General features: G+C 49.4%; 1 protein-coding gene across 2 annotated transcripts in view; it reads left to right on the top strand.

Annotated features, from left to right (window-relative positions):
- Positions 1 to 12,195, top strand: part of LOC107274065 (LIM/homeobox protein Lhx9) — a 29,613-nt gene that overhangs the window by 14,285 nt on the left and 3,133 nt on the right. For both annotated transcript variants that reach the window (XM_015752811.2, XM_015752810.2), the window contains exons 4-5: positions 8,200 to 8,735; positions 11,315 to 11,532. In XM_015752811.2, coding sequence (XP_015608297.1) covers positions 8,200 to 8,735; positions 11,315 to 11,532 — 754 coding nt within the window. The remainder of the gene's footprint in view (positions 1 to 8,199; positions 8,736 to 11,314; positions 11,533 to 12,195) is intronic.

Genomic DNA, 12,195 nt, shown 5'->3' with positions numbered 1-12,195 from the left:
CACTCGAGTGAAATGCAAAAATACCCAGGAAACGAATGACTCTTAAAATTCAACGTGACGTCAGTCAAACAAGACCGAAATATATTAAACGAGCGACGAAAAAGTTGAGGCGCGTATTCGAAAAGTAGCGGTATTTTGAAGAATCGCGAAATAGCCAGGATGCACTTGCGCTCCTCGGGCGCCGCACACTGCAGGCAGGCTCCGCCGTAAAGAGCGAGCCTCCTGGTGCCCCGACGGCCCCGGAGAGGAGCGAGCCAAGAGGCCCCGATGGTCACGCGACATGAAGATGGCATGCACGCCCGGGCAAACTAATAAAATAAAATCCAGCGCTCTCGAACCTGTGTGCGCGCATCTCCGTAAAACGGACTCCTTTTCTTCTCTCTCGCCATACGTGGCCATACGTGCCATACGTGCTGGCGTCAGAGGAGCTGGCCTGTTAACCGTAAGAGCCGATGCTTTTACACGTAGCTGTTCATGTGTAAGATCCATACTCCATGGATGTACAATTGTACGTGTACACGTGGTCGATGACTGCGCGCGCGTGTAGGTTAAGAAACACATGAAAGGCAACGAGCAGCGAACCTAACCTAACTTTCAGATAAGAACCGACATCGCGTGCTCCTTCTTCCCCATCGAGTGAATTTACTTTCCATAATCTATATCTAACATCTTACACGCTGGATTATATATCGCGGTCTAGTGTGCGCGCGGTCTAGTGTGCGCGCGCGCGCGTTTATGCGTGCAGCTATGGACGCATAAGGACAAGTATGAATTATTAAAAAGGACGCACAAAAATTATCGTCCTGATCCTCCGCCCCCTCGCCCCTCCTCTTGACCTGTTAACCCTTATCAGCTATCAGGTTCTAGGCCTTAATGCATGCTGGAAATTAATTTTGACCTTTTGAAAATTCTGCCGGAATCCCCGGACGACCGTGATTCGCTTCTCGCCCGAGAGATTTAAGAGGAATTTGGGTTCGGCGGATATATTGCTATTGTTATTATCGGCTTTGGCACTTTGACGTAAAAGGATCTCAGGACATGTGACGAGGACGCTTGGGCCTCCGTAATGTGATTATTATTTACGGTATGACCCGGTGGGTAGCCGCCCCGTAGCTGAGTACGTATTTTTATTTGAAACAGAAGGGATGCCCTTAACCCCGTGAAGGGGGCGGCCATCTTTTATTTTAGCATCTTCAAAGGGGATCTTACGGGCTCCCAGCTTCCCTTTGGCTCCGTTAACTCGACTGTGCCAATGGACCGTTTCTAGTTTGGACGGTGCAGTAAATTCCGATTGGAGGTGCAATTACGTGCAGCGGCAGGGGTGAGGCTCGTGGGGGGTGCTTAGGGGGGGTGCTTAGGGGGGGTGGAAGATGGAAGCGAAGTAAAGAGAAGTATCTGGTGCAGCCACACGGCAGGAAACGGGTGAGCTTAAATCATAGCGCGCAAAGGAAACAGCGAGTGGTAATTGAGCCGTAACCCTCGCGCGGCGAACACACAAATATTTCAGCGCCGGGAGCCTCGCTCATAATTTAGCGCAATTAAGATGCGCAGGGCGCGAGAGCTCTTTATCTCTTTCTCTCTTGCTCTCGCACCAGCCAGACACACTCCGGTGCATCCTGGAGAGGCGATACCGCATACGCGCCCATGCAACCCGACACTTCTTGGATTTTTGTACGCATGCAGAGGGGGAATTTTTTTTATTTTTTTTTTGGCACCTCGAACTAGATAAAGATTTTGAAAAATTGAAAATTTTTATCCTTTAATCGAAAACTTACCTTCGCGATCTTGAGACGAGTCCGTCGCTCGGAGGATGACGATTCTGGCAGACATGAGATTCTTATTCAGCATCCGTCACGGGATAAATTCCTTGCAGGTAGAATGTACCATTACGCGGAAACCTAGGTGAGCAGTTCTTCATTTCTTCATCTTCTTCTTCTCTTTTCTCCCCGGCTGATAATGCGCGGCCAGGACTCGCATCCTGGACAAGCAACATAAATATAATAGACTCGGGGGCTCCTCTGGACCAACGCAGTAACATAATACCGCGCGTGGTTACACGAAGGACATGTATCATCGGTAGCCACCGCGATGTCGCCGTATATCCAGACCCTCATCCCAGATTACGACGAGGCTTAAGAAGCTTCCCTTGGATTTTACGCATAGCCACGTATAATCCCGTCGAGATCATTTTCATCTCGTTTCGAGATCTTTTAGGATGAGTTTCGGAAAAAAATTCATATCGTGACAAAAAAAAAAACGCGAATCACTTACTGCCAATCATCTCAAAATTTTTCACAAATTTCTGATAAACTTCATCAGATTATCTGGTTTCTTATCAGTCTCAGCAGTGTCGCGTATAAGTCTATACTGTTACGTCCCACGGGAGCATCCGTCCATAGTGAATCATCAATCGGACCGTCAAATGCTGCAATAGCAGCCGCAGCCTCCCGGGGTACTCTGATCGCGGCAGCGTATGATTTACATGGTTCAGTGAAAATATAGACAGCTGGACCAGGTAGCCGACGTGATCGCATCGGGTCCAGCCTCCCTCCCTCCTTCTCTCTCTCTCTCTTTCTCTCTCTCTCTCTCTCTCTCTCTCTCTCGCAATGCCTATCTCGATGTAGTAGATCTCGTGAGATAAAAGCGACGAGCGTATTTGTACGGGCGACACCTGCACGCGAGACTCCATGCATCATGCGCGTTAGGCCCCCCCAACACACACGGGGGAAGACGAAGTAGAGGATGACCCCTTCTTCATCCAACGGGAACGATACCCAGCCGATCCCCGTATCAGATCCTCCAGGTACAATGCCGTCTCGACGGGGGGTCCTCCGCTTCCTCCACTTGGAGAACGTCGGTCAACCCGGTCGCCTCTGTTCCGCTGAACACTCTGTACACCAAGTATTCTTTATTTCGTATGTTCTCCGATGACATTTTTGGGGGGATTTTATGAAGAGATATTTTGAAAATTTTTTCGAAAAATGATACCGATAGTAGAAACCATGCAGGTAACGAAGCCCAGGTTATCTATACACAGCGTAGAGTCACGCCTCGTCAGTCATTGTTCATAAAACACAGAGAAATATTTCGGCGTATCTCTGCATGGGGTCCACAGGGTAGGTGAGGTTGGTCCTGGGGAACGTACGTGGGGTCAGGTTGGGGTCGGGGCCTCGTGTGTCCGGCATGAAGTCGCGCTAGTGTCACCGCATAAACCATTCCTGTATAAAAGTATCGTGTTACCATGGGGAGGAGACGATGCGAGAGAAGAAGAGTGAAGGGGCCCCCGTATTAAGAGAGGGACCCACGCGGTACCGGGAAGGGCACGTACCTGGGCTGGAGCTATTATGCATTTGGGCGGTGGGGTCCTACGGGCTACGAGGTGGGTTCTTCCAGGAGGTGGTGGTGGCGGCCGGAGACAAATGCTAGGACGCCATGGCGACATCCTGGTTGCTCCGATGGTACCAAAGTGGTACCACTTGGATACCAGGGAAACCAGGACCAGAAATCGTTCCTGGCTGCGTCCTGTTGCGCCTGTCCGACTGACTTCGATGATGTACTGCCTATTTTGTTCTTTCTCTTTTTACTTTTTTTTTCCTCTCTTTCTTTCGCTCACTTTCTTCCTACGCTTCTTACGTGATCCCCGTCCGTACCTCTGGTACTCGCGCTGCTACTCATTGGTACTCGTTCACTCTCGTAAGCGGTTTTTCTTTTATTTTATGAATAATGTAGTGACCGGGGCTACCGCCCTCTCCTCCTCCGCCCCTGTCGCAACGAGCAGGGACACCGCTGCGCGTGGGACGCTACGTGACTCCTGCCGGCTCCCTGCATTAATCTAGATCGTAGTATTATATTACCAGTGTCTTCTTATTGGCATTCCGTTTACCCCCGGGCGAGATACGGAGGCTGCAACTCGGCCCTGGACCATTTTCGCGGGAAATTTTTTAAATTATTTATTCGCTTCGGATATCGCGACCCGAGGATCAAGGGTGGTGGAGGAAATGACGTATGTAAATTTTTAAAGAAAATTTTGAATTTTAATTTTCCCTCTATTGGACTTGAAATATTTTTCTTGCACGCGAATTTTTCGCGAGGTCAAAGTGCAGCGCGAGCTCAGGTGCGCTGTATATTTTGGAGAGAGTGCATCGCTGCAAAATCACACCGGGCACGCAGTACTTTTTTTATCAGTGATGTATATATATATATATACGCATGCTTGTATATGGGGAGATAATTTACGGCGGCGCGCTTTAAGCGTTCCTTCCCATTCGAGTTTGCGTCCGGCGCGTCGATCGAAGGAACGCAGGAACGCAGGAACGCAGGAACGCAGGAACGATGGAACGAGTTGGCGTAAGTGCAGTGCCAAGTATGCATATAACTGCACCGGGTGGCCAGCTTTGTATGCAGGCGCTGACTAATGCGTCGGGAACACGACATCGCAAGGTGCCTTTGGGATCTGTATCAAGGACGCTAAGGGCGTATCTTGCAAAACCGGGTTCGAGGCCAAATATATGTATATACATATATATAAACGTTATAATATGCATCATGTTCCACTGTGCCTATAAGAGCATATAGGCATCATCATTAATGATAAGACACCAGCTCCTTCTGATCTTTCCTGAATCCTTATGCTCCTTATCATCCAAGGTAGATGTATATATACTAGCCGTATTATCTCCATAATATTTTTATGATTCGCGGTCCGTTGAATCTTTGAAAAAAAAATAAATAAATTTCACGCTTTACCTAATTCTCACAATTTTTCACTCTCGCCTCGCCGTTGATTTCCTAGCATTGGGTCATCAGCATTTTTCACTATTGACTTTCGGCTGGACCACGTCCAGCCCACAGTGTGTAACTTCGTTTTGGCAACCGGTTGCCGACAGTTGACTGTCGAAGAAAATTTATTCGAAAAATTGTACCGCGATCTCATCATAAGAAATCTCTGGTAGTAGTTTCCCCCCCTTTTTTTTTCGTTTTTCCGTTCTCTCGTCCTTCTCCTCTTTTCTGCCCGTTCCACTTAGCGCACCCGGTATAAGAAACCGCCGGAAGACAAATCATCGACGGCCTCCTCCCGGGCGTCGGCGTCGCGACGTCGTCTTCGTCGATGCGTCGTTATGAAAATGATATTCACGTCTCTGGTCGCGAATGGACCAGGTCGGGCGGAACTCGATTTTTTGAAAAAAAAAAAAAAAAAAAAACCTGACTCGAGATTTCGACTGTAGCTTCGTCTCTGTTTCTCTCCATACGTAGCCGCTCGTTGGTCATGCCGTTTTTTTCCTGACCGACACTTTGTTTTTGTCTCCTTTCAAATGCTTCTTGCCCGGACTCGCGTATTTGCTCAGCCATTTATTTCTTCCTTTCGGCTGTACATAACTTGACAGCAGGATTCTTTGAGTAATCGCGACAGTGAGAACGCTTCGCGATATTTCTGGCGTGTTACGCGTATCGAAAATTGTTTTTTTTTTTTTTCGTTCTCCGCCCCCCCTGCTCTCGCCTAGGATCTCAGAAATTCCCAGAAATTTCATTCTGACATCCAACTCTTCCTCGTTAAGGCTTTATCGCTCGTTCTCATGAGACGAAGAAATTGTACTGTCGCAATCTGCTCCTTGTCTTTTATTGAGTTTCGCTGAATACGGACTTTACTGGTTTCCTATCTTGTAACGGCTAATCATAATGGTCCATTTGACTGGGACGTGGTAGCGGAGTACAGCTGGCACTGACGGCAGCAGAAATCAGTAGTCACCCTGTGGCCACTGGGTATCCGCGGTACCGGCAGGCCGGACTAATAGCACCGGCCAACAGGTTACGTTATGGTGCCGCCATCTTTTGCAACGGTATATATAATGCCATCGACGTTTTTTCGCTACGGCGAATCTCCCGGGAAAGGCGACCTCGCAAACGGCCGACAAAAAAGGTCGAGGGTGTTGCGCAACGCGTTCGAAGACTCTCGCGAAGCTCCTTTTTATTTTTCTCTCCGTTCCGCTCGCAAAGTTCCTGTCGGTTCGTGAGATGAAACGATCGATAAAAAGTCACGGGAAAAAGAGCAAGTTTTACTCTTCGCTGAGTGAGCGACGCCCGGATCTTGGAATTTCTAGGCTGCTCTGGACCATCGATGGCCGTACGAGAAGCAACGGACAGATTTGCGTCATCGTCAATTTTTCAAAGAATTTTTTTTTTTTTTTTTTTTCAAAATTTCCAATTCGTCTTTTAACGGATCCCTCTTGGGATTTTCAAAAAATTTTTTTTTTTTTTTTTTTTTCAAAATTTCCAATTCGTCTTTTAACGGATCCCTCTTGGGAGGACCCTACGTGAGCACGAGATTATGGCTGTCGTTGCAATTAAGAAAAAAAAAACGTAAACGTACGTTCATTGAAAATTGGCGCATTAGCATTAAAAAAAGGACAAAGAAAAGAAAAGATGAAAAAAACAGACTCAAAAGAGAAACACAAAATATTGGCGGGTCTCCACCGCAAAGCAGGAACCACGTGCTGCCGCATGAATGTTGCCGAGTGTGTGAACGCACGGCAAGTGGTCCCCACAGTGCACTAGACGTGTTTTCATTTCTCTCTCTCTCTCTCTCTCTCTCTCCCTCTCTCTTCCTCCCTTCTCCTCTCGTCCCTCATCCTTTTCCACAAAAGCCACCGTTCCGTTTCCATTGTGGCGAATTGTGTTCAGCCGCGACTCGCTTTCGCTCCCGCGGGAGTCTCCGGCGCCCCTAATAACGTAACGCATATGCTCCTAACATCCTGTAAAACTCAGCGGGTCGTCCCGGTGCCGGGAGTCGCGGCGCATCGGCGTCGCATCGGCGTCGCATCGGCAACGTGTAACGCGTCTGAAAATATTTGAATGAGCCTCCCCGCCCCTCCCGGGGAGTAAGGGCGATTAGGTGACCGAGGGGAAGAGCGAGCGAGACATGGTCCATTCATGGGCACGGAGCCTAAGGGTCTTGGGGGCAGCAAGACCCAGGTGAGTTCAGGAACAGCTTGAAATTGTTGCTTAGAGAAGACGGTGAAAGAAGGAAGAGGTGGAGGGGGGGGCACAGGAAGTGGGGATAGAAAGGGCAGACCTTGTTTGTGGGATTCTCGGATTTTTATATTCAGGTTGGGTTAGGTTGACGCACGATTATCCAACCGCGTCTAGTCGGATCCGATTAGGCAAAAATCTGTCGGTTACTGTGTACCCCCCTCCGGCCTCCTCAAGTTCCCTGCTGCTTAGACATTTCCCTTTTGTTCCGGTTGCACCTCGTGGCTCCGTTTCCCCAGGTAATCGCCGGGTCAGGTTAGGCTGCATCGATGCCTTTGCTTACCTATCCAATGGGATCAGGAGCCGTGACCTTAGCCGTGGATGACCCCCTTAACCCTCCTTCGGTCTACTACAATGGGATTCGGAGTCAAGAGAGCTTCGCTGGGGATTTACACGTTTCTAATCCGTTAGATTAGGTTAGATTAGGATTGCGGTCAATTCATGGGACGTGCTCATTGAATTTGACAGATTTAACTTGACTATTTGTATGTCGAGGGTGAGATCCCTATGGGGACGGATGGTTTCAGTCGGGTGGCCTGATCCCCCTCAGGACTCCGGTCCTCGTTCAGGGCACTTGATAACTCAAGTGGGCCCATTTTTACTTGTTTACGTACCTTCAAGACCTTGCTCCCTCGGTAGGTACGTACCTGGGCAGGTTCCTTGGCTGGAGCCACGTGAAATTCATAATGTAGCCAAGTAATCAAGAGACGTGCGAGAGAGAGAGAGAGAGAGAGTGAGAGAGCCGGAGAAGAGCTCTATCGAGGTCAGTAGCAAAGAATGTAATATATTTGTAAGGCAGGAGGTGGACCCGTTGGCTCTCTGTAGCTGCAGGTTAGGTTAGCTTGTGGGATAGGTAGGTAGGCAGGCAGGCAGAGAAGAGGATATCAAACAGATAGGGAGTCGGCGTCCGTAATGGAGACCGTAGGCAGCCGCTAATGCAGTAGCTATGTCAACGTAAGCCCAAGAGGGAGTTGGGCCTCAGGGCCCAGTTTTCTGATCCTTCACACGTACGCACACCAGGGCCTCCTTCCTATCCTTACGAATTACCTGGGTATGAATCCAAATAAATAAAGAGTCGGAGTGGCCACGTGGTACACGTTGCCCGTGACAAGTTCACTGTTCTTGTTCGATTAAAGAAATTTTTGTTAAATTTTTATTTTCTTCGAATTTCAGAATGTTCGGCGGCATGAAGAGGTGCTCCCGATGCCAGGCGGCCATCTTGGCCTCGGAACTTGTGATGAGGGCCCGCGAACTTGTTTTCCACGTGAGGTGCTTCTCGTGCGCGGCCTGCACCATCCCCCTGACCAAGGGCGACCACTTCGGCATGAGGGACGGCGCCGTCCTGTGCAGACTCCACTACGAGATGGGGGCGGATTTGCATCCCTCGCAGAGTCCACCGGTTCCTGCCTATCCCCCAGGACCCCATTACCCTGGACAACCGTTTCCATCCCCCGAATTCCTCCACCACCATCCCCACGGGCCCCACGGGCCTCATCCCCATCACTCGATGCATCCTCAGCATCCCCATCAGCACACGCACGTCAGTCCCGTTCCTCTGCAACCGGCCACCCCCTCGGGACCGGATGCTGGGTCGCCACCCAAGGTTCCCTACTTCAACGGGGCCGCTGCGGGGGTGCCGCCACCCAGACAGAAGGGCCGACCCAGGAAGAGGAAGCCGAAGGATCTGGAGGCCATGACAGCCAGTCTGGGTGAGTAAGACCTCAGTGAAATCGTTGAATTTTACGTGTACAAGAAAAAAAAAGAAGAATTGTTCGCGACAAAAAGGGCTGCCACATAGATGGCGTCGCTGTAGGATAATTTTTATAAGGTTCCTGTTTATTCAGCGAAACTCTCGGCGTCTCGGTTACTTTTTGTCGTTATATTTCTTTAGCACCTCTCGCCTCCGTCATTACCGTCCGTATCCTTTTGGTACGCTCTGAGAATTTTCTTAGCCAAACGCCCGATGCCTCTGACACTTTTTCAAGGCGACTCGTTCCTCGATACCGACAACATAATTTTTTGGTCTACTGAACCCGATTGGTGGTCGGTCGCGTGTCGCTACACGAGAATGAACCTCAGGGCGGCGTCCTGACGTCACGCTTTATCGCCCTGTCGGCGTCCGGTCGCGCACGCAGTCCTCAACGCGGACGACCAGGACGACCAAGTCGTTCGACATCGACGATCGGAGGGGGGAGCCTTTGATTTCTTAGCTAGATATCAAGGAGCCATAACCTAACCCAACCCTAAACCAGAGAGAATTCCACGTTCGGCCAAACGACGTATTCTCGACTCCTGGCAACGTTCCATTTTCATATCTCAATTTTCCCATCTCGAAAATGCATAGCCACAGTATTTTTTTTCCACGTCCCACGGTATATATAGATCGAAAAATAAATGTGCTATATATATATATATATATATATATATATATATATATATACGTAAATAGGTATACGCGAGTGCGTGGACGCGCGTGTGGGATTAAACAGGGTCCTGAAAGTGTCTCCGGTGGTAGTACGCGTCCCGGGACACGCCCGAGACAAGTAACATTACCCACGGGGCATAAAAGTGTTGTAGCAGTCCGAAGAGCCGATCACAATCGGCAACGACAAGAAACCTCTTGGCCAGGGACACCGGTACTACATTTCACATATAGATATATATTATCCCGGCGGGCCAAAGTGGAAATTGGCGCTCTAGCGGCGAAAAGCAGAACTGCCCCGAGACTCCTCCGTCTCGCGAACGACAACCGACAAGAAGAAGAACCGTTCGGCTCCCCGTTCGGCTCCCCGTTCGGTTCCCCGTTCGGTTCCCCAGAGTTCCACAGTTCCAGATTCGAGTGGCGGCCTCGCGGTGTGTCCTGGTGATTTACGGGTGCGCGTGGGCGTGCGCCGTTTGCCACCGAACCCTGATAAAATTTGTCGGCGCGACATAAATTCACGTATATACTCGGGCGCACGGATACAGAACTAAAGGAGATACAAAAACAGTGCGCGTAGGTGGGCCCCCGCTTACGGCCTGGACGATCCGGAGACAATTATTCTTGTATGGGTTAGGAATATCGTGGGAACGAATTCGAGGGACGCTTTAAGAGCTTGCCAGCAGCTTTCGTGTTTTTCAATATTACTTTGGTAACACTTATTTTCTACACGCCCGCTATAAGAGTGACAGCCGAGAATTCATGGGTCTTCGCGATAAACGGCTCTACAGTCGCATCGCGGTGTCCTAATCTGTATGTACAGGACGTTCCAATCAAGCCAAACCCGTGTTCGTGTGTCTTTCATGAAATTATCGTGCCTAATCGTAAACCCGTTGAAAGGCTCCTGAATCAATTATCGGTAACCGCTGCGGACGTTCCGAGTCCTTATTTTCATGAAGCTTCGGGGTGGCTCGATGGAAGTTGCTTACGTTGAGAATTATCGGTCAGTAATTACTGGTTCTGAACTCGAGCGAAGCGTCAGCGTTTACATAGTACAGTGTGCGCGCGCGCTGCGATCTACAGGATGTGGAGCGGCAGTTGCCTACAGTGCGGTATAGGGTGAAATACCTAGAGGGAATTCAATGTAAGTTATACAAAAGCACTGTCGCTTCGCTTCAACTGTCTCTTATGGGCTGGTTCTTATTTGTATATAGTATATAGTATATAGACGTACAGTGAGCCATGACTCTAGCACTGTTCGATGCGTATCATAGCTCATTAGCTCCTCCGTGTGCAAACGAAAGGCACGATAGCGCCACCACGGGGAACGACGGAGACACGAGCAATTACAACTCTATGCGCAGCAAATAGTTTGTTAGGCACGAGATAGCCGACCAGACTATTTACGAGTCAATTTCCACGCTGCCTGCCCTTCGCTGTCTCCTTTCACGTTATTCTGCCGTTCACTTTGCTGGGTGGAAAAATTAATTTTGACAATAAAAAAAAATTTGGTTTCCCCTCGAAACCGGGCGCTGCTATCGCAGGGCATCCGACTTTGTGCTATTTTTACATTCTAATCGTGTAGCTCCGAGCTTATTGTTATTGTATAATCACACCTACCGATAAGATGTAACATTTATTTTGACGTTGCACGGTTATCGGGGTCTTTTATTATTATTTCTTTATCAGGAGGTTAGGAGTGCTCGATTGGACGGCTTTTTCATGCGTTTACTCAGGGTTGACGGTGAATTTTGTATTATTCCTCCATGCGACGATCGATCGTTGTTCAGGAGGAACGATTAATTTTTCTTTGACGAAACTTGAAGATGATCCAGAATAATTGAGGTTTCTTCCTTTGGACTGTTACAGATCTCAATGCCGACTATATAGACATGCCCTTCGGTAGGGGTGGTCCAGGGACACCGGGGATGCCAGGATCAAACAGTCGAACCAAACGGATGAGGACGAGCTTCAAGCATCATCAGCTCAGGACGATGAAGAGCTACTTCGCCATTAATCATAATCCTGACGCGAAGGACCTCAAGCAGCTTTCGCAGAAGACCGGCTTGCCGAAGAGGGTGCTTCAGGTAAGCATTTATTAACTTTGAACTAGCCTGTAAAAACACAATGGTTTTGGCATATGGGAAGTACAGGCGTCTCCGACGGCTGACGAGAATATTTTTCACCGGTGCGAAATCGCGACTGTGGTCCAGCCTCTACAGGCTGCTTCATAGAAGCGCAGGGTAGGGCCGACCGAGAGATTTGAAAAGAGCTGTAAGCGCCGGGCATAAATTTGAGGCTGGATCCTTTTGAAATATCTCGGCGTGTCGCGTAGACCCTATAAAAATATTCACGGTGCCTCCTCAGCATCCCCAGCATCCCCAGCATCCTCCCGCTGCTCTCTCCTCCCTGTCCCTATAAGCGGTATATATACCGCTTCCCAATTAGTGCCTCCTGGTGTAGGCGACGGCGCTTTTTGGTCGGCGTCCGTGGATCGACGTCGACGATATTTCCGTCGACGCCGAAGCTTTTCTCCGTAACTACGGCCCTCCGTCACTCGGGCGACTTCGAAGTCCGACGGAGCGCGAACCGGCTGCTGGCTTGAGTCGCTGCGAGAGAAAAAGACAAAGAGAAGGAAAAAGAGGTGGGAAGAAGGGGGGAGGTCGAGCAAAAGGATGCAGTCGAAATAAAAAGAAAGGAGGTAGAGTTGAAACGTAGAAATTACATGGACGAGCCTGACGCTCCGTGGG

The sequence above is a fragment of the Cephus cinctus genome, unplaced genomic scaffold, assembly GCF_000341935.2.
Source record: "Cephus cinctus unplaced genomic scaffold, Ccin1 Ccin1_scaffold2085, whole genome shotgun sequence".
NCBI classification, from domain to species: Eukaryota; Metazoa; Arthropoda; class Insecta; order Hymenoptera; family Cephidae; genus Cephus; species Cephus cinctus.
The sequence above is the reverse complement of the archived record's forward strand: the minus strand, read 5'-3'. Positions and strand labels throughout refer to the sequence as shown.